The sequence below is a fragment of the Pseudogymnoascus destructans genome, assembly GCF_001641265.1.
Source record: "Pseudogymnoascus destructans isolate 20631-21 unplaced genomic scaffold scaffold_1, whole genome shotgun sequence".
Classification (NCBI taxonomy): Eukaryota; Fungi; Ascomycota; class Leotiomycetes; order Thelebolales; family Thelebolaceae; genus Pseudogymnoascus; species Pseudogymnoascus destructans.
In genome coordinates this window covers 876,835-897,544 of record NW_020167520.1, presented here as the reverse complement: position 1 = coordinate 897,544, position 20,710 = coordinate 876,835, and the positions used below count along the sequence as shown (strand labels likewise).

Below are 20,710 nucleotides of genomic sequence, written 5' to 3'. Positions count from 1 at the left end.
GCTGAGAAGCATGACGCTGTTGAGGCCGAGGAACAGGCAGTTAGCGCTGCCTCCTCGTCTGTGACCGGGACCCCCGCTTCCTCCGATCCACTGGCCTACTCCCCTGCATCTTGGGATCAATGGCTGGCGGATGGCGGTGTTGATATTCCTCCAGCAGTTCTTTGCTGATGTTCCTTGTTGGTTCCCACGAATTATCCGTAGGTTCGTAATTTTCCCATTTTATCAAAAACTCTTCTCGACGTCCTACTAACCTTCTGTCTAGGATCGCTTCGACCTCATATTCGATTATCTCATTCTCGGGTTGGAGTTCGGTGTCGGTCGCAATTGGGGTATTTCGTCTTGCTGGTTCCAGTAGTGAGACATGAAATACCGGGTGTAGTCTAGACTTCCTGGGTAGCTGCAGTCTGTAATTAACTGAGCTGACTTTGTTCAATATTTTGAATGGTCCCAATTTCTTGAAGTCCAACTTTGTGCTTGGTCGTTTCATTTTGATATGTTTCCGGAGTAGGTATACTTTATCCCCCTCCTTGAAGGCAGGTTCCATACTGCGCTTCTTGTTTGCGTATGCGGCGGATCGTTCATTTAAGAATTGGATGTCTGTCGCAAGTTGTTCGTGGAACGATTTCAGTTGTTCCACCACGATCAGGGCTTGTTCAGCTCGTGATTCATCCGGTCTTGGTTGCCTATATGCTTCTGGCTGGTAGCCATAATTGGCAAAGAACGGTGAGACTTTCATTGCTTCTGTCATCGCGCTGTTATATGCAAACTGTGTGATGGGTAAGATCTGAACCCAGTTATCCTGTTGATGATTGACATAGCTTCGCAGGTACTGTTCAAGGGTCTGATTTAATCTTTCTGTTTGGCCGTCTGTCTGGGGATGAAAAGCTGTTGATAGCTTATGATTTGTTCCCAGTAGCGCCATCAATGATTTCCAGAATTTCGAAGTAAAGAGCTTGTCTCTATCTGAGATGATTTCTTCTGGCATCCCATGATCGGCTAATATGACTCGAATGAAGGTATATGCGAGCGCCTCGGCGTCGCTAGCTTCTAGATATGGTATAAACTTCCCATATGTCGTGAGTCTTTCCGTGATGACGAGGATAGAGTCGTATTCTATTCCTGTTAACGGGTCCTTGGAGGGTGGAAGCTTGACGACGAAGTCCAAAGCTATTGATTTCCACGCTCCTTTTGGTACTGGTGTCGACTTGAGTTGTCCGTATGGCAGATGCCTATTGGATTTTGACTTGCTGCAAATGTCGCACTCTCTTACCACTGTCTCTACCTGCTTCCTCATACCTGGGAAGTAGTAGTGTCGGGTGATTCGTTCGAAGGTTCGTGTTACTCCCTGATGACCGTGTGCTGGTAACGAGTGTTGTTCTTGCACCAGTGGGCGTCTCATTTGACTTGGGACATACACTAACCCTTTGTATCGAATCAATCTTTGTTCGTCGATGGTGAAGTCGCCTTCGACTTTGGACAAGACTCGCTTGGCGCATTCGTCTGTTGCGTAAGCTTTCTTGAGTCTTTCCTCGAGTTCTGTATCTTCGATGACTGAGATCGTCGCTAGTAACTCGTTGTACTGTATTCCTGCATCTGTTTTCTTCAGAATTGCTCTAGGTCTTTCTTCCTTTGGGCCGGCGTAGTCAGTCCGTCTGCTGAGAGCATCTGCTCTTGCATTCTCGGAGCCCTTGCGATAGGTTATCGTGAAGTTGTAGGCTGCGAGGGTTTCTGCCCAGCGGACTTGTCTGCGGTTTAAAACCTTGGTCGTGGTGAAATATATGAGGTTCTTGTGATCTGTCCATACCTGCACAGGGTAGGTGGATCCCTCAAGATATACTCGCCACTGCTCAAAGGCAACGACAATAGCCAGTAGCTCCTTGTCGTGGATGTCGTAATTGAGTTCCGCGGGTGACAGTTTCCTAGAGTAGTACGCGATTGGTTTGAACTTACCGTCCTCGTCTGGTTGATTCAGACATGCTCCAATTGCGAAGTCAGAAGAGTCCGTTTCGAGGATGATCTTCTTTGCAGGGTCAAATGTAGCAAGGATAGGTGCTTCCGTGAACTTCGTCTTAAGTTCCTGGAAAGCAGCCTCTGCCTTGTCCGTCCATTTGAATTCGAGATCCTTTCTGGTAAGCTCCGTGAGTGGTTGAGCTACCTTGGAATATCCTGAGATGAATCTTCGGTAGAAGTTGGCGAAGCCTAGGAAGGCTTGCACTTCCTTGACCGTGGTCGGTGTTGGCCATTCCAACACTGCCGTTACTTTTGCTTGGTCCATCTTGATGCCGTGCATTCCAATAATGTAACCCAAGAATTCGACTTGGTTTTTATGGAACTCGCACTTCTCTGGTTTGAGGAGTAAGCTGTACTCCTTTAGTTTCTTCAGGACGAGTTTGACATGCTTGACATGCTCCTCCTTGGTTGCTGAATACACCAGGACATCGTCTAGGTAGACAATGGTAAAGATGTCTAAGTATTCGTGCAAAGCATCATTCATCAGTCGTTGCATGGATGCGGGTGCGTTTGTTAGCCCAAAGGGCATGACTTGATACTCGAATAGGCCATAGCGGGTGCGGAATGCTGTTTTCCACTCTTCCCCAGCCTTGATTCGGATCAGGTTGTATGCTCCTCGCAGATCTAGCTTACTGAAGATCTTTGCTCCTTGAAATCTATCGTGTAGTTCGTTGATTAACGGCAGGGCATACCTGTCCTTGATTGTGATGTTGTTCAATGCTCGATAGTCCACACATAACCGTAGGGAGCCGTCTTTCTTTGGTACGAAAAGCACCGGACTTCCTGCTGGTGATGTGGATGGTCTGATGAATCCTTTCGCTAGGTTATCATCGATGTACTCCTTAAGTACCTTCAGCTCCTTTTCCGATAGCTGATATATTGGTCCGAACGGTGGACTCTTGTCTTTCTCCAAAGGTATCTCGTGATCCCATGGTTGGTGCTTAGGAAGCGCCTCGTTCTTAGGGCCTTCCTGGAATAATTGCTCGTATTCCTTGTACTCCACCGGTATACTCGTCGGTGAGGATGCCTGGGCTAGGTCATCGAGCTCGGAGGTTGCACATAACTCCTTCCGGCCCTGGGAGGGTTTCTCCCGTTGTCGCGTGTCCGTCCGTTGTTCACACGCGCACTGGCTCATCACAACTTTCTCGTTCCACCAGTCGATCTGGGGGTTGTGTTTCTTGAGCCATGGCACACCAAGGATGCACGCATGGTTGTCCATGTGCACGATGTCAAACTGAATCGTTTCCTTGTGCCCGTGTAGCATGACCATTTCCAATGGGACCGTTTCGTGGGTCACCATTCCTTCATTAGTCGAGATGGGCTCTCCATCTACGACCATTAACGGGTATGGTTCGGTTTTCAATTGAGTCTCGATGTCATACTGACATTCGTTGCACTCAGTTTGCTATCAAACTCAAGAGCAAACTTAGAAATCTCCTCCTCAAACCTACAAGTCACCATACATATCTGGGCTTATCACACCAACAACAGAAGCAATACTACTCAACGATTGCTGAAAACTCTTCTACTACATCTGTTTATGCTACATACATCACGGCATATCATTTGGACACTCATTGAACAAGTTATTAAGAAAATCTCCTCCTTAAGGGGGTGGGCCAATACTACCACATGGCATATCTCTACCAACTAGAGGCCTAGGAACATGAACGATAGCTCTAGAAGCTTCTACAACCCTCTATGATTCATTACACGTCATCGCTCCTTAGTTACCCACAAGATTGGTTAAGTTATGACATAATTTGTCTATAGGTACTCTGACCTTGGACCTCCTTTTCACTTCCTATAGGCTAGGAACCCAAGAGATGGTTCTATGGGATTCTCTTACGTTCACTACATGATTAGCAAGCTAGTTGTGGGTCGCACTTGATTTCTAATACATTTACCAAGCCTGGTTAGTCATGGAAAGTCATGGAAAATAAGAGAACTACACTCCTTTGGCATAAATAGGATTGCCCTTTCCTTAAGAAAGGGCAAGCAGGCAATACAGTAAATCGACTAGCACATACTTCTACGTCTTTTCCAAGTTTCCAAGCATTGATCTTGTTATTCTCTGTTTTTGAAAAATCAGTGAGGTGCTAACCTCTGACTTACCCCTGAGTTCCCAGACTCAACATTTGTTGCAACTTGTCTAAACCACTTCACCACATCATACACCTGATTGCTGCGTTGTGGAATAGTCTAAGCTACAACCCTTTGGCTCTGTTTCCTAAGACAGTGTGTTGTCTTAGTAAATTCATCCCTTCCTTGGGTGGCTAGATTCTCATATCTGGTGCACCCACCATTACACCTTGCCTGCTTCAAGCTTCAACTATTTCTATAGCAGCACTTCGATACTACAATGGAGGACGACCAAGCTCCTACAACTACTGCTGAACAGCAGATGCAACAACTGTTTGCCTTTATACAAACTATAGCAAACAAACTTGAGAATTTGGAAAACACCTTTCAAGCCAACACTTCAGCAACACAATCTTCAACTCAGACACATCATACAGAGCTTCCCACAGCTCCTCTGGCTATTTCGAGTACCCCAGGTGCACTTCCTAAAGTGCAAACACCAGATTTATACCATGGAGACAGGAGGAAGTTGAAGGGATTCCTTATGCAACTGGACATCTACTTCACCCTCAGGCCTCATCAGTTCACCTCAGACATTCAGAAGATCTATTTCGCTGCCAGCTACCTCCGTGGATCTGCATTCAACTTCTTTGAGCCATATCTTAGAAGACTTAGTGGCAACAACCAAAATACCACTACACCTTTGATTACCTCTTATGACCAGTTTCAAGAGGAACTTACCAGGACCTTTGGAGACATCAACGAAACTGCTACAGCAGAAAGAGAGCTACAGAAGCTATGTCAAAAGACCTCTGCTGCTCAGTATACAACAGAATTTAGGAGAATCACTTCTCACTTGACTTGGAATGAAGAAGCCTTAGTCTTCACTTACTACCAAGGGCTCAAGAGCTCTATTAAGGATGAACTCAGCAAAGAAGAACGCCCTACAACACTTCAAACGCTTATAGAGAAAGCTGTCAGACTTGATGATAGGCTTTTTGAAAGAAGAAAGGAGAAGAACCAAGACTGGCATCCAACAAGAAATTTCAACAATTACACCTCTACACCAACTGCTAAGGACTCAGCACCTGAACCTATGGACTTAGACGCCTCTATAAAGAGATCTACAGCAAATCCAGCACCTCAGCCTACAGGATACCCTCAAAAACTGAAAAGGGGTAAACTTACCCCTCAAGAAAGAAAACACAGAATGGACAACAACCTTTGTTTATACTGTGGCAAAGGGGGACACAGAATTCAGGAGTGCTATTCAGCACGGGGGAGTGCTGATTCAAAACATATAGCAGCCTCAGACACAGTCACAACTGCTATTCTGAAAAACTTGAAAAATCCCTAGCAGGCACAACTTCAACTGAGACTATAACTTCTCCCCTAGACAACAAAGATGTGTCGATGGTGCTTTCTCAGAGTCTCACACACCTGTTAATCCCTATTCAACTCCATTTCAAACAACAGGTGTTGTCTACAAGGGCTATGATAGACTCAGGGGCAACAGGCAACTTTATATCTCAAGACCTCATCTTGACACACCAGTTACCTACAATTCCCAAACGCACTCCAGAGTTGCTCCGAGTCATTGATGGAACTCCTATCAGTTCAGGTTCCATTACCTGCAACACCCCAGTACTCAAACTTGAGATTCCCCTAGGAAAATCAACATTTTCAGACACCATCTCTTTAGATGTTATACCAATGAAGTACCCAGTCATCCTAGGTCTTCCATGGCTTCAAAGGCATGATCCAACTATCAATTGGAAGCATTTATCGCTTGGGTTTAGCTCAAATCCTGAGCTCAATACTGAAAAAACCCTTCAAGCCTCAGTTACCCCTATTCAGGTCCAAGACTCAAACTTGTCCCAGATCAAGGATTTTGACCAAACTATGGACGATATATCATCTCTGATATGGGTTAAACCTTTCCAACCTGTCCTGGAGATAGCAGCTACTTCAGATTTGGAGAAATCATCTCAGGAGGTCATTTTGCCTTTAGCATACCAAGACTACCAACATCTTTTTGACAAGGCAAAGGCATCAATTCTGCCAAAGCACCAGCCTTATGACCATGAGATACCACTCGCAGAAGTCTCAATGCCTCCCTACGGCCCTATCTACTCTCTATCTGAATTAGAGCTGAAAACTCTCAGAGAATACCTAGATGAGAACCTTAGTTCTGGCTTTATCAGACCTTCTTCCTCACCAGCAGGAGCTCCCATTCTCTTTGTCAAGAAGAAAGATGGCTCCTTGCGTCTCTGTGTTGATTATAGGGGCCTTAATGCAGTCACTGTTAAAAACAGATATGCTTTACCCCTTATCCCTGAGCTCATAGATAGGCTCTCTTCAGCAAGGATCTTTACCAAGTTAGATCTCAGGGGAGCTTATAACCTGATACGCATCAAGGAAGGTGATGAGTGGAAGACAGCATTCAGAACACGCTATGGTCATTTTGAATACCAGGTAATGCCTTTTGGGCTTGCCAATGCACCTGCTTCTTTCCAAGCTCTCATGAATGATATTCTAAGACCTTACTTGGATATCTTTGTTGTTGTCTACTTAGACGACATTCTTATATACTCTTTAGACACTCAAGAGCATGTTCTACATGTTAGACAAGTCTTAGAGAAGCTATCTCAAGCACAACTCTTTTGCAAACTTGAGAAATGTCTTTTCCATATGTCTCAAGTTGATTTCTTAGGACATAGAATTTCAACAGAAGGCATTCAGATGGACCCTGAAAAGACAAAAGCAGTACAAACGTGGCCTATTCCTTCCAGCATTAAAGAGGTTCAGTCTTTCCTTGGGTTTGCCAACTATTACAGGAGGTTTATACCAAGATATACATCCTTGGCTTTACCCCTTACTCAATTACTTCACAAGGACACTTTGTATCACTGGGATAAGACACAGCAAGATGCTTTCGATGCTCTTAAAGGAGAATTTAAAGAAGGGAAAATGTTACTACACTTTAACCCCTTGAAACCTGCCACTCTTGAGACAGATGCCTCAGATTTTGCCATTTCTGGAATCTTATACCAAGCTCCAAAAGACAAACAAGAAGAGCTACAGCCTGTGGCATTTTACTCAAGAAAGCTATCAGCAGCTGAACAAAACTATCCCATTACAGACAAGGAACTGCTTGCCATAGTATGTTCTCTAAAGCATTGGAGATGCTACCTTGAAGGGGCAAACTATCCTATCACTATTTACAGTGACCATTCAAATCTCTTGACCTTTACAACCACTAAACAGCTCAATCGACGACAAGCAAGGTGGTCTGAACAACTAGGAGGTTTTGACTTTGTTATAAAACATGTCTCAGGGGCCAAGAATCAAAGAGCAGATCTCCTCTCAAGAAGACATGACTACCAAGATTCTGCTAAAACTAGCAATACAAAGGCTCTGCTAGACTCAGCAAAGCTTATAGCAGCATCTTTAAGCAACCTTAGTACTACAGAGGACTTAGGGGTAAACTTATCCCCTCAAGACCAAGTTGCCCCCATTACCTCTTCTCAGGAACCAGAGACCTTTAAAGACTATACACCCTCAGCAACACTTCTTAAAGCATTCAAAGATGCTTACAACCATGATCCCTTTGCGAAAAGAACTTTGGAATACCTCCAGAAGAAAGGTTCCTCTCTTGAGAAAGTTGGACTACAGAATTTCTCAAAAAATCAGCATGGACTTCTCTTATTCAAGAACTATATCTATGTCCCAAGGGATAAACGATTACAGCTACACCTCCTACAGCAGTTCCATGATGCTCCAGCTGCAGGGCACTTTGGCTTTGCAAAAACTTATGAACTTCTAACAAGAAAGTTCTACTGGCCTAGTCTAAGGACTACTCTTCAAGACTATATATCTTCTTGCACTACTTGCAACTTGAACAAACCTACACGGCAAAAGCCCTATGGCCTCTTGCAGCCTCTACCTATACCAGAACGCCCATGGGACTCCATATCCATTGACTTTATAGTCAAGTTGCCTCCTTCTATCCCAAAAGGGGGTGCTACCCCTTATGACTCTATCCTTGTGGTGGTAGAAAGGCTCACAAAAATGGCACACTTTGAGCCTTGCAATGAGACTATCACAGCTTCTGAACTTGCGTGGCTATTCCTCAAGGTGGTCTTTAAATATCATGGAATTCCTGGACACTGGATCTCAGATAGGGGAGCAGTTTTCACTTCAAACTTTTTTAAGGAGTTCTCTAAACTCTTAAACATGGAACAACGCTTCTCTACAGCTTATCACCCTCAAACAGATGGCCAGACAGAGAGAGTCAACTCTGTACTTGAACAATATCTAAGAATTTATACAAACTATGCTCAAGACAACTGGGCAGATCTTCTCCATCTTGCAGAATTTGCTTACAACAACACAGTCTCTAACACCACAAAAGAGACACCTTTCTATGCAAACTATGGTTATCACCCTAGGTTTGAAGTGGCAGAACTGAATTGCCCTGAAAATTTCAAAAACCCTTCTGCTACTGAAAGAATCATCTACCTTAAGGGCCTCCAGGACTATCTCAAGGTTCAAATACAGCGTGCACAAGACGAGCAGGCTCAGGCCTTTAACAGGGGGGTGGTTGCACCACAATTCAAAGTTGGTGATCAAGTCTTTTTGTCTAGAAGACATATCACAACTACTAGACCTTCAGACAAACTTGATACTAAAAGACTTGGACCTTTTAAGATCACAAGGACTATTGGCAAGAATGCTTTCGAGCTTGCATTACCACCTACTTGGACTATCCATAATGTCTTCCATGCATCTCTCTTGTCTAAGGCACAAGAAAGTTCCTTAAGACCACTTCAGTCTCCTCCACCTCCTGTTCTGATCTTGGATCAACCAGAATATGAAGTAGAGTCTACCCTTGACAAAAAGACACTTAGAGGTCAGGACTACTTCCTCGTTAAGTGGAAAGGCTATCCTACAAGTGACAACACTTGGGAGCCTAAGAGAAATCTAAAAAATGCATCTAAGCTCATTCTAGAATTTCTTTCTAAGAAAGCCAACTGGCTAAAGGGCAAGCAGACAGCCAACAAACGTCCTTAAAAGGGGGATCATGTCATACTGACATTCGTTGCACTCAGTTTGCTATCAAACTCAAGAGCAAACTTAGAAATCTCCTCCTCAAACCTACAAGTCACCATACATATCTGGGCTTATCACACCAACAACAGAAGCAATACTACTCAACGATTGCTGAAAACTCTTCTACTACATCTGTTTATGCTACATACATCACGGCATATCATTTGGACACTCATTGAACAAGTTATTAAGAAAATCTCCTCCTTAAGGGGGTGGGCCAATACTACCACATGGCATATCTCTACCAACTAGAGGCCTAGGAACATGAACGATAGCTCTAGAAGCTTCTACAACCCTCTATGATTCATTACACGTCATCGCTCCTTAGTTACCCACAAGATTGGTTAAGTTATGACATAATTTGTCTATAGGTACTCTGACCTTGGACCTCCTTTTCACTTCCTATAGGCTAGGAACCCAAGAGATGGTTCTATGGGATTCTCTTACATTCACTACATGATTAGCAAGCTAGTTGTGGGTCGCACTTGATTTCTAATACATTTACCAAGCCTGGTTAGTCATGGAAAGTCATGGAAAATAAGAGAACTACACTCCTTTGGCATAAATAGGATTGCCCTTTCCTTAAGAAAGGGCAAGCAGGCAATACAGTAAATCGACTAGCACATACTTCTACGTCTTTTCCAAGCTTCCAAGCATTGATCTTGTTATTCTCTGTTTTTGAAAAATCAGTGAGGTGCTAACCTCTGACTTACCCCTGAGTTCCCAGACTCAACATTTGTTGCAACTTGTCTAAACCACTTCACCACATCATACACCTGATTGCTGCGTTGTGGAATAGTCTAAGCTACAACCCTTTGGCTCTGTTTCCTAAGACAGTGTGTTGTCTTAGTAAATTCATCCCTTCCTTGGGTGGCTAGATTCTCATATCTGGTGCACCCACCATTACACTCGAAACCTTGCGTGTCTGCTACTTTCTTTGTCATAAAGTTGCCCGTCGCTCCTGAGTCAATCATTGCTCGGAGGTGTCACTGTTGTATCTTAGCGACCACATATAGTTGCATGCTGCCCATCGTGGCGCATAGCTGGTCTGTACTAGGCCTCTTCGTGTCGCTCGCCGGTGGCCTACCGTCGAGGACTCCTAGTTTTTTGACTCGTCCGAGGAAGGATAGTATTCATCCGCTTCCAATGGTGGTCCTTGGGGAGATCGTTTCCCTCGCTCTTCTGCTTCGTCTAGCAGATGTGGGTATTTCTCGTATACCTGTTCGCTTTTGATAGGCAAGTCCCCTTCAGACTGGCTTCGCCTGAGGGCGTGAACTTGCTCTGCGTCTCTGAAGTGTATCCTGGGCGAGGATCGGGGAAACAACTGATTCTGGTGTTTCTTTTTCCAGTGGAGCTTGCAGTCATCTTCGCTGCAATACTCCCAGTAGACATACGCGTGCCAGGGATGATCAGTCTCTGTTGCGTCTGTCGTTGATAGTTCCCGCTGTCCTCTCACCCATGCACTATCTTCCCTCGGAGGCGTGGAGAACGTGTCTAGTTGCTCCATGGCTCTCCTTTCGATGCGTGGAGTGGGTCTCGCATTTTCCCGTCGGAGCATACCTCTGGCTTTCTCGTCGTACTTCTCCAGGGCTCTCCTGCGGTCCTGGTAGTAAAGTTCGACGCTTTTCATATTCTTCAGTTTAGCCATATGCTCGACATCCTTCTCCAGTTATTCCGCTTCTTGGGCTTCCAACTTAGCTACGTCTGGGGACGTGCCAAGCAGCCTGCGGGTATTCGTTAGTTGGTCGTAGTATCTCCAGAGGTCATCCTTGCAGTCGTCCACCTTGCACTCTAACGGAAGTCCCTGTAACAGGTTCCCGTAGATGCCCTTAAGCGTGGGGATTCTCCTCTGGCTGCTGGGCTTGTCTCGTTCGGCCCTAATCTTCGCGTGGGCGTGTTTTGCCATGCGTCTTACTACGCTCTTACACCGTGGACTCATTGGTTCCGTAGGTGCGAGTTCGTCAAAGGTCTCCTGTTCCGAGACGGTGAACGATTCCGCCTCCGACCCTTCATCTGAGCTCTCGTCTTCTGGGGTGCTTTCGCCGTTTATTCCCCAGTCCTGTTTGCTCACAAACGTTGCGTTCAACTGTCCTGTCCAGGTGGCATTGAGTTGTTTGCCGACTTTGCGTCCGCCGTTCCCTTCCTTTGGCTGTCTGCAGTCTCGGGCCATGTGGCCTGGCTTGTCGCAGTTAAAACAGAGTCGTTCCTTGAATTGTCTGTCTTTCTTAGGGTCACGGGGTCGTCCAGGTTTGAACGTGGCATCGAGTTCCATTGGGTCCGACCAACGGTTGTCTCGCGGGTGTTGATCCCGTCGTCTGCCCTCGTTTCCCCGGTAGGGGTAACTTTTCTTGGGCTTGTCATAGGTCCGCGTTCCTTCTGGAATTCGTATAGTCGATTGTCAATTCGGACCATATGTTCGATTAGCGCTACCATGTCCGTTGGTTGTTGTTCCAAACGGGCAAGTTCCATATGTATATGGCTCTTCAGCCCACGTCGGTAGTGGCTGATGAGTGCGCTGGCGTCCCATCCTGTCTGATTGCTGTATCTCTGGAATTCTGTGGAGTACGTGAGGGCGCTGCCAGTCTGCTTAAGTGCAAACAGATGGTCTTCCGCGGTCTTAATCTCATCGATGTCTCCGAACATGCGTCGGATTTCCTTACAGAATCCTTTCCAGCTGCCAAACATAGTCTGCGTAGTTGCCATGCTTCCATTGGTACTCTCATATTTGAAATAATCCTTGAGGAATGGTTCGATCCATCGCAGGGCTTCCCCCCTAAGGTAGGACGCAGTCCACAGGGCATAGCTCTCCTGGGTGGGAAACTTCTCGTCATTGAAGTGCTGGTACAGTTCGACCTGTAGCAAAAACACCTCAAGTTCCTTTCGGTTGCCGGAGTAAGTGTCGGGCAACTTGACGCGTAGAGTTTCCTTGAGTTCGTTGACGGTGGGTGCGTCGGGCATCTCCTCATTCTCAGGCTTAGACCTCTGAGACGAAGTTGGCGTGGTGGGGGTTTTCCCCTTCGAACTGACGACAGACATGTTGCTTTGTGTATAAGCCAGTGCCTCGTAGAAGTGGTGCTCAAAGTGTAACGCTGACTTCTAAACGATAGAAGACACAGAGGTTCTCTTGCGTAAAGGTTTACTTATCAGAGGAGGCAGGGGATCAGACACAAAGGCTTCAAGTAACACGTTACTAGTATATAACAAATACTGTATTGAGTTGAGCACGAAGCTCCTATCTAAGGAAATACTATCTACTTATATAGTGGCGTCGTGCCTAGTGGACTCCTGGGAACTCACTCGAGTCCTCGGAGTCCTGGACTCTTAGGATTCTTCTCATCATCCTGCGAGTCCGTCACATGCCTAGTGGACTCCTGGGAACTCACTCGAGTCCTCGGAGTCCTGGACTCTTAGGACTCTTCTCATCATCCTGCGAGTCCGTCACGTGATACTTTCGGAACTACTATTCCCCGCTGCCCCTCCAGGTACCAGGGCCGGTCTCATGCGACCTCCCTCCTTCCTGTCCTGTAGTTGGCCAGCCTTCTTGTTCCGTCGTAACATGATGACAATACTAATGACAACAATACTAACAACAACAATGATACTAAGCTGCCACCTCTACAAGCACTATTTACACTGTCGAATATACAAGAAGACTGAAGAAGCGGAAAAAGAGTTAAGAGGAGGATATACTACAAGGGAAAGGAAAGACTCAGGCTTTAAGCCCTAATGAGTATATTATACTGTTGAAAATCTGCCTCTAGATAGCAGACATATATCGAATGGCAGAGGCAGCAACGTTCTTTAAGAATGTTACTGCTGATTGCTAACATGAGACTAGCAAAGAGCATAATACTCTTCGCTAGGTTTTACATAGGAATATTACCTCTTAGCGGAAATATGTCTAAGATCTTAGAACTAGCAAGTAAGACGGCTGAACAGAACAGCAACTATATAAGGACAACTAGATAGCTGTCTTCGATGCTAAAGCAACAGTTATCTAGGAGCAGAAGGAGCACTAGGGTGCTATAGGGGTGAGAGGTGAGGCTTCTTTCCTCGCTCAGGTAGCAATGCTTCTTATAATGAAGGAGAAGTAGGTATCAACCTTCCATTACCCTTACCGTAGGACCCCCTCCTAGCGCTCCAAGCATAGCAATTAGTCCTTCACCACATCCATCTTCTTCTTTTTGGCGATCCTGAAAGCGCTAATACATAGCAGCAGAAGATGATCGAGAAGAGCGACTCTTCTTAATGATAGAGGGGCTTGTAAAAGCCATAGCTATGCTGCCACCACCTCTAAATCCAGAGGTATTAGAGGAGCATTTAGAAAGCCAGCTTAAGGCTTAGGAAGAGCGGCTTTAAGCTGGAATTGCTATCTAGTTTAAGGATCTTCGAAGAGAACAGTTAATGTTGTTCTCTTCATTTATATAGCAATTACAGACAGGTATGGGCTAAGGGGGTTAATTACTATATAGCTAACATAGTCCATATGCAAGTGAAACAGCTAAGCGATTGAAACACTGCATTTTACACCAAAAATCACAAATTTCGTAACCTACTATCTCAACAACCCTTTAATAGTAAGTTATAAAAATATAATATTAGCTTTTTATAAGAATTTAAAGTACTCTGCTTGATTTTCAAAGCAATTGGCATTATAGTTGCTAAAGATATTGAGTTTTAGCCCCTACTTTTAACCTAATTCTTAGTATTTCAATAACTGCTAAGCCAATTGCTTTAAAAATCAAGTAGAGTACTTTAAATGCTTATAAAAAGCTAAAATTATATTTTTATAACTTATTATTAAATGGTTGTTAAGATAGTAGGTTACGAAATTTGTGATTTTTGGTGTAAAATTGTAAGGATGCCTCCTTACCTAGATACTCGAAGAACCTGTCTCAGAACTGTTACGGTCACTACAAGCATGAAATCTGACTCGGTGTGGTTTCGAACCAGTAGAGGAGCACATAGCGAGTTACACTATAGTGGGGAACAGTGGGGTGTAGGGTTCAGGGTCGATGCTGACCTGTTGCGGTGGAAGGTTCAGGGCTAGGGTTGGGATAACCGAGTCGGGCCCGTTTTAGGTACTTAAGGAAACAGACTCAACGGGGTCCCCCCTTCATCTTTTTTGTATCCTTCGCAGTAGACCTATAGGATAGCATCAGTTTAGCCTCTGACTCGCACTCTCATATGCTATTACTGTGAGCTGGGTGCCCTGTGTCCTTACAAAAATGCAGTGTTTCACTCGCTTGGGTGTTTCACTCGCATATGGACTACGTTATCTATTTGTCATACTGACATTCGTTGCACTCAGTTTGCTAAAATCATCCCTTTCCCTGGGTGGCTAGATTCTCACATCTGGTGCACCCACCATTACACCTTTGTGTTTAATCCCCTGCCTCCTGTGTTAAGTCAGCCTTACATAAGAAAGCTCTGTGTCTTCTATCGTTTAGAAGTCAGCATTACAGTGTGCTGTAACCTAGTAATGATATATGATATTGTCAAGTTGAAGGAGGGGTAAGAGCTGCTAGATCTCTTTAATTAAGAAGCTATATAGATTAGTATAGTACATAATAAAAGGGGCTTCCTTACTGTAGATATGCTTTACCGTAACAGGTGAATCCTAACCCTACACATCAAGACTCTACTTAAGCGGCAGCTGGTATAGACGCTATAATACCCTAATATGAAGCTGCTAGCAGTGATGACGTAGCTGCAAAAGGAGTATACTAGTAGCTACTATAGCTACTAGTAACTGCTGCCTATAAATTGGCATTTCTAGCGTGGTATTTAAGGCTATTCACAATATGACAATTTGGTTTTAGTTAATATAGAACAGAGAGGTACTTTACGAAAATACAATTATTATGTCTTTTTACAGTAGAATCCGTTAACTGCATATCCTAGTTAAATCACATATACACAGTCAAACCCATCACTAAGAGGCACTTAGGGGGTATTATAGTATTCTTATATTACTACTTTAGACCTAGCTAATACTATCTACTAGGGTCTACAATTACTATCGCTAATGAAGCCTAGGCTGCCATATAGTGGCTTGAGGATCGAGGGGCGATAGTCCTTGCAGCCTGGGTGTTGCGTTTTGCACTGTCTTGGCCAGCCATAGATGAGGTTGTGGAATTCATCGGTGTTTGCAGCGGCTAGGTGGTTCTCGCAGTTCTGATTTTTGGCCAAGGGGAAGGAGCCCCTATTTATTGTTTGAGGGGTCTTGTATTATATGGACAGCTGGTGGACTTTAACAGAACTAACCTTCAAGAGTAAACAGCTCCACTACACGCTCAACCGGGGGATAAAATGCCGTGGTGGGATAATCAGGACCAGACACCCATCCTCCCTTGTTAAAACCTATCATATAGCGTCAGTCTACGATATAACCATCTTCACCCCCAGAAACTCAACGGAATTACCCTCTTCCGCGCACAGTTTGCGCGACATATCCTCCGATCCCGGATCAAAAGTATGGCAAACCTGTGAATCCCCAAACAACCTCACATGCACCAATGTAATTCTCTGTGCTGATCGACTCATACAGCAAGTGGCATGCAGGACAGCCCGTTTTCGCGCCGTGAACAAGTGAAGCGGCTGAGATGCGGATTAGCCATCCTGAAGACCCCGGCAGTACTGGCAGTCTCTGTTTTCTTTCTTCCAGAACAGTCGCCGGAGTCGATCCATTGTGGTGGACGGATTCTGTTCTACCTAGCTCGGGCAAGAGAATATAAGAAGGGGGGGCTGAGTGACAGACGTTAGAGTCGGTGGTCCGAGCTTTGAAACCTCTTATGCAGGTCGTCTTGCCAAAATTTCTGAAGGAGAGACGGTGCATTACAGTCCCTAGGAAGCAAGAAACAGCTAACAACCCCTATCGTTGCTTTAGGTATTTGCAGCGACTATACGTGGATATGAGGGTCTTAAATACTGTGGTCGCCTTTCAAGGAGCTAGTTTCTTAGAAATTGGGTCAAAGGGGAAGGTTCTGTTAAATTCAAATGTAGATGTCAGTTTTCAGTTGAGCGTAGGTCGTTATTCAGGCTCTGTGGCTACACGAGGTATTGTTAGCGCCTATAGAGTGAATCAAATCCAACAGCATCCCTCCTCACAAACCACAGCATAAGAGTATATATATCACAATCCATCATCAAAATAAAGTTCAGCATGGGAATGTCATTCATTTCATCTCCCATCTCTTCCGCAATCCCAACATTAAGCAACCCCCGCCCAATCTACCCATCTAATTCTAAAACGCCAAACATTTTTGTGCAGAAACAAACAACAAAAGAAACATGCGTCTCGAGGCCGCCGGATATCGAAAGTCTATATCATCATGGAAAACCCAAAAAACTGTAGTAGTTTGTTTAAAGGCGGCCCGCGTCCCCACCACCCGCACCGCATCCCACCCACACCGCCGTCGCCGAACGTCACGTGGCAGATGTACCACCGCTTCAACAACAAAAATAAAACTTCAAAATATCCAAATCGGCGAGGTTTTTTTTAGATTTCTAGGCCTCATCGTCCGTATCAGGATATCTTGGAGTCCCCTTAGGACTGGAAAGCCACTCAATGTGCCGCAGACGTCTGCGGACCTCTCTGTCCTTGAGATCCTTCTTGGTCATCTTCTTCTTCTTGCGAGCACGGAAAGTCATATCTCCCGTATCCTCCGCGCCACTGTTAGCGGTGCTAGGAGCGGCACTGGAGACGGCACTGCTCGCCATGGAGGCGACGGTGCTGGGGATGCCGCTGCCGGGGCGAGAATCCTCGAAGCGATCGGCCGAGACGGCGAGGTGACCCTTGTGCGTCACGCGACCGTCAGCGACGTACCACTGCTCTGGGCAGAGCGCGCCAACAAACTCCTCGTTATGGGAGATCATGACGACACCACCCTTGTAGTCGCGGATAGCAACAGCGAGGCCACCGAGGGAGTCACGGTCCAGGAAATTGGTCGGCTCATCGAGGACGAGGAGATGGGGGTTGTTCCACATAGCGCCAGCGAGTACGACCTTGACTTTTTGGCCGCCGGAGAGGCCAGAGATCTCGTTGTGGTTGGCGATTTCGGGGTCGAGGCCGAGGTCTTCGAAGTGCTTGGAGATGACTTTGGGGGAGAGCTCGCGGAAACCGAGACCTTCGCGGGAGGCCTCGTGGTCGTCGAATTCTTGGACGAGCTTGGAGAAGCCGCGGTCGACGAGGGTTTCGCGGGAGATCTGGGTGTTGTCTTTGGGGAGCATGAACTTCCACTTACTAGGCGGTTGTTAGGATGATATACAGTGAGTGAAAGGGTGAGGGTGCTTACACTTCGTATTGGAAGGTCTTCTTCCACTTCTGACGACCCATGATGGACTCGATCAGTCGTCCTCCGCGTCCGTCACCAAGGTCAATCTCAACCTTCATCTGCTCCTTGTCGGCATCGGAGAGGATACGGGTCTGCTTCATGTGGACCTCGCGATCATCACCGTTGGCGTAACGCCACTGGAGGTACTGGTTGGGGGTCTTCTCGAGATGCATCTCCACGTGCTCGAGGGCGTGCTGCTTGATGTAACCAATACGCAAGTTGGGGTGCTTCTCGACACGACCAGTGGTTGGGATGGTCTCGCCAGTCAGAAGCTTAATGAGAGTGGACTTTCCGGCACCGTTGCCACCGATGATGGCTGTGCGGGAAGAGAGAGACAGGGAGCAGGAAACGTCGTGGAGAGACGGCTTGGTGCTTCCTGGGTAGGTGTAGGAGCAGTTGGTCATGCGGAGGATGGAGCGGGTGTTGGACTTGACACCGGTCAAGATACCAGGAGGTGGGAACTTGAATTGCGCGTTCGAGGCGGAGAGGGTGTAGTAGCTCTTAGCCTCGGGCTTCTGCTTGACGAATTCAGCCAAGTTACCCTTGTAGCATGCAAGCTTCTTTCCAGGCTCGTAGTGGTAGATATCCGTGCAGACTTCATCGAGGAAGCCGGAGTCGTGAGAAACGATCAGGGAAGTGATCTCGGTGTGAGTTTTCAGGTAATCCTGGAGCCACTTGACGTTGGCAACATCCAAGTGATTGGTAGGTTCGTCCAGAAGGAGAACATCGGCCTTCATCAACATAGCTCTGGCAAGAGCGAGCTTCATCTTCCATCCACCGGATAGCGAGCCAACCTTCTCGGACTGGCGACCCTCGGGGCCGGCAGTGAAGCCGACCTCGGCAAGAACCTCAGAGATACGCTCCATACCAGCGGACGCGATGGCAGGATCCTTGGCAACGAAGTTCAGAATGCTGATATCAGCATCCTCACCCTGGTTGTGCTCGACGAAGCAAGTACGGAGGACATCCTGGCTGGGGAAGCCCTCAAGCTTGCCGTTGGAGATTGCACGCATGAGAGTAGACTTTCCGGCACCGTTACGTCCGCAAAGACCGTATCTGTGGCCCTTGAGGAGACGGAGGTTGGTATGGGAGAGTAACAGCATACCACCGTAGGCAAGGGAAAAGTCGGCGTTGACAATCTCAATCTCTCCATCGTCCTCCTTGACCGGCTTACCGTACTTGCGGTGGTCCTCCTCGACGTAGAAGTTCTGGACGGCGTCACCAACGGTAGCGGCTGCCTCGGAGGTCTTCAAGACCTGGGGCAGGTATGGGGTAACTCTGGCTGCGATACGGGGAGTCTGGCGGTGGTTGGCATCCTCGGCCACCATGGCGCCGATGTATGGGCCAAGGAGCTTGAAGATGGCACTGGCGTCGCCAGCAAGACCTCCTGCCTTTGCGATCTCGGCATCGAGAACCTTGGTGACGTCGTCGATGGTGACGCGGGCAACCTCTCCGTGGGATGCTCCGGAGACATCATCACCCATGGCCTTCTTGATGACGTTAAGGGCTCTGGTGGCCATGTCACGGACCTCGGGAAGAGATGCTCTGTCCTGGACGCCCTTAACACCGGGAAGGAGCTTTGGCAAGAAAGTACGAGCCTCAACAGGGTCGTGGACAAGCTTTGTCAAGTTCTCCACGACGACAACGGTCTGTCTGAGGACCTCCTGTGCAGTGGTAGGTGTGTTGAGGGAACGCTCGAGGAGAGGGGTGAGGAGAGCCAGGACGGGGGAGGTGACGATAGCGACGAAGGTGGTTTGCGACAGGGCGTGGATGGCCTTCTGCAGCGTCTCGGTGGAGGGGTTCTTCATGGTCGCAACGAGGAGTGGGATGCGAGGGGCAACATCGTCGTTGGAAAGGAGGGTGGTAAGGGAGTTCATGGTGTTGATGGCGGCCTTCTCGACCTCAGTCTTCAAGTCGTGCATTCCTTCCTCGACAATCGGGATAAGACCAGCAAGCTTGGATCCCAGGGAGTCGCGGAGCATGTCCTTGTCATTTGCCTCCTCCTTGGTGGTGCCAGCCTCAAGCTTGGCCTTGTCGGCGATGCGCTGGAGAAGCTTGTAGGCACCAACTGTGCCTTGCCACTTGCCGGTGCGCTTGGAGAGGTACAGGGAGAGAACAGGGAGGAGTGCAATAACAAGAGCCTCGGAGCTCAAGAGGACAAAGAGAGCGTCAAGCGCATACTGCGCGGCATCTCTCACCACAGCGCCCTTGTCGGCGAGGGCGTCGAGGGCGCAGGGGATGAGACCGCCATCTTGTATGATAAAGACAACCTCGGTGATCGGCTGTGGGGTAGGGAAACGCTCAAAGAGGGCACCGAGTAGGTTCTGGGCGCTCTCACGCTTCAGTCCGCTCTTCTTGTCCGCTGCGGCCTTCTTGATCTCGGCAACGATGCCGTAGGCGTGGAGGCCACGGTACCCGACGGAGTTGAGGAGGATTTGTGTGAGGGCATAGGAAGCGTCGACGGAGGCGGCGGAGGAGTCGGCAGTGAAGATGGTGTTGAGAAGGGAGGAGATCTCCTCTTGGGTAGGCGCCACGGTGGACGGGACGTCAGATTTGATAAGCATAGTGGGCTGTGGTCGGGTGGGAGAGACTGGATGCGGCATTATTTGAGCGCTTTCGGCGCTCTGTGAAATCGGACAACGGGTGTCTTGATTATTGGATTGTATATCTGTCAGTCGTGCAATAAATCGTAAATTCGCTCGTAATTATCCTGAAAGTGGGCGTCTTGGCCGAAAAAAAAACTCAAAAACGTGGCCGGGCTGGGGCAAAAAAAGATTTGAGAGTGGAGATTTTCTGACGGAGCAGAGGGGTAAAAGGTAGGAAGAAGACGGCGAGGAGTTCTGTATATATATATCTCAGCCGCGAGTGGCTAGAGAAGGGTGGAATAAGAGTAGGAGAGAGAGTCTCCGAGTCTTATTTTTTGCTTTCCTGAAGTCGTTGGGGGGTGGAGGGAGGAAGAAGAGGTTCAAGATGAAAATGAGGGAGGGGGGGGAAGTGGCGGCATAATAGCACAGATCTGTTTCGATAGCAATTTTTTAGGGCCGGTTAGGCCGTATCAGTGGTAATCAGGTACGTATCGGGGCCTTATCCATCCACTACCCATAGTACTCCGTAAAAATCTCTCGTTCCTACTTTTTCTGTCACCGCCTTACACCGCCTTACACCGCCTT

General features: G+C 47.1%; 1 protein-coding gene across 1 annotated transcript; it reads right to left on the bottom strand.

The window, feature by feature from the left end:
- Positions 1–16,388: 16,388 nt before the first annotated feature.
- VC83_00252 (uncharacterized protein) lies at positions 16,389–20,498 on the bottom strand. The gene is made up of 2 exons (XM_024463947.1): positions 17,502–20,498; positions 16,389–17,449 (listed from the first exon to the last, which is right to left on the bottom strand). The coding sequence occupies exons 1-2, from the start codon at positions 20,141–20,143 to the stop codon at positions 16,714–16,716; spliced, it is 3,378 nt and encodes a 1,125-aa protein (XP_024328568.1). The 5' UTR covers positions 20,144–20,498; the 3' UTR covers positions 16,389–16,713.
- Between the last annotated feature and the right edge of the window lie 212 nt (positions 20,499–20,710).

Excerpts from the sequence above, each read along its gene's own strand:
- VC83_00252 (XM_024463947.1), bottom strand. The coding sequence starts at position 20,143 with ATGCCGCATCCAGTCTCTCCCACCCGACCACAGCCCACTATGCTTATC. Across the intron at positions 17,450-17,501 it reads AAGACCTTCCAATACGAAGT|TAAGTGGAAGTTCATGCTCC; the intron begins GTAAGCACCCTC and ends ACAACCGCCTAG.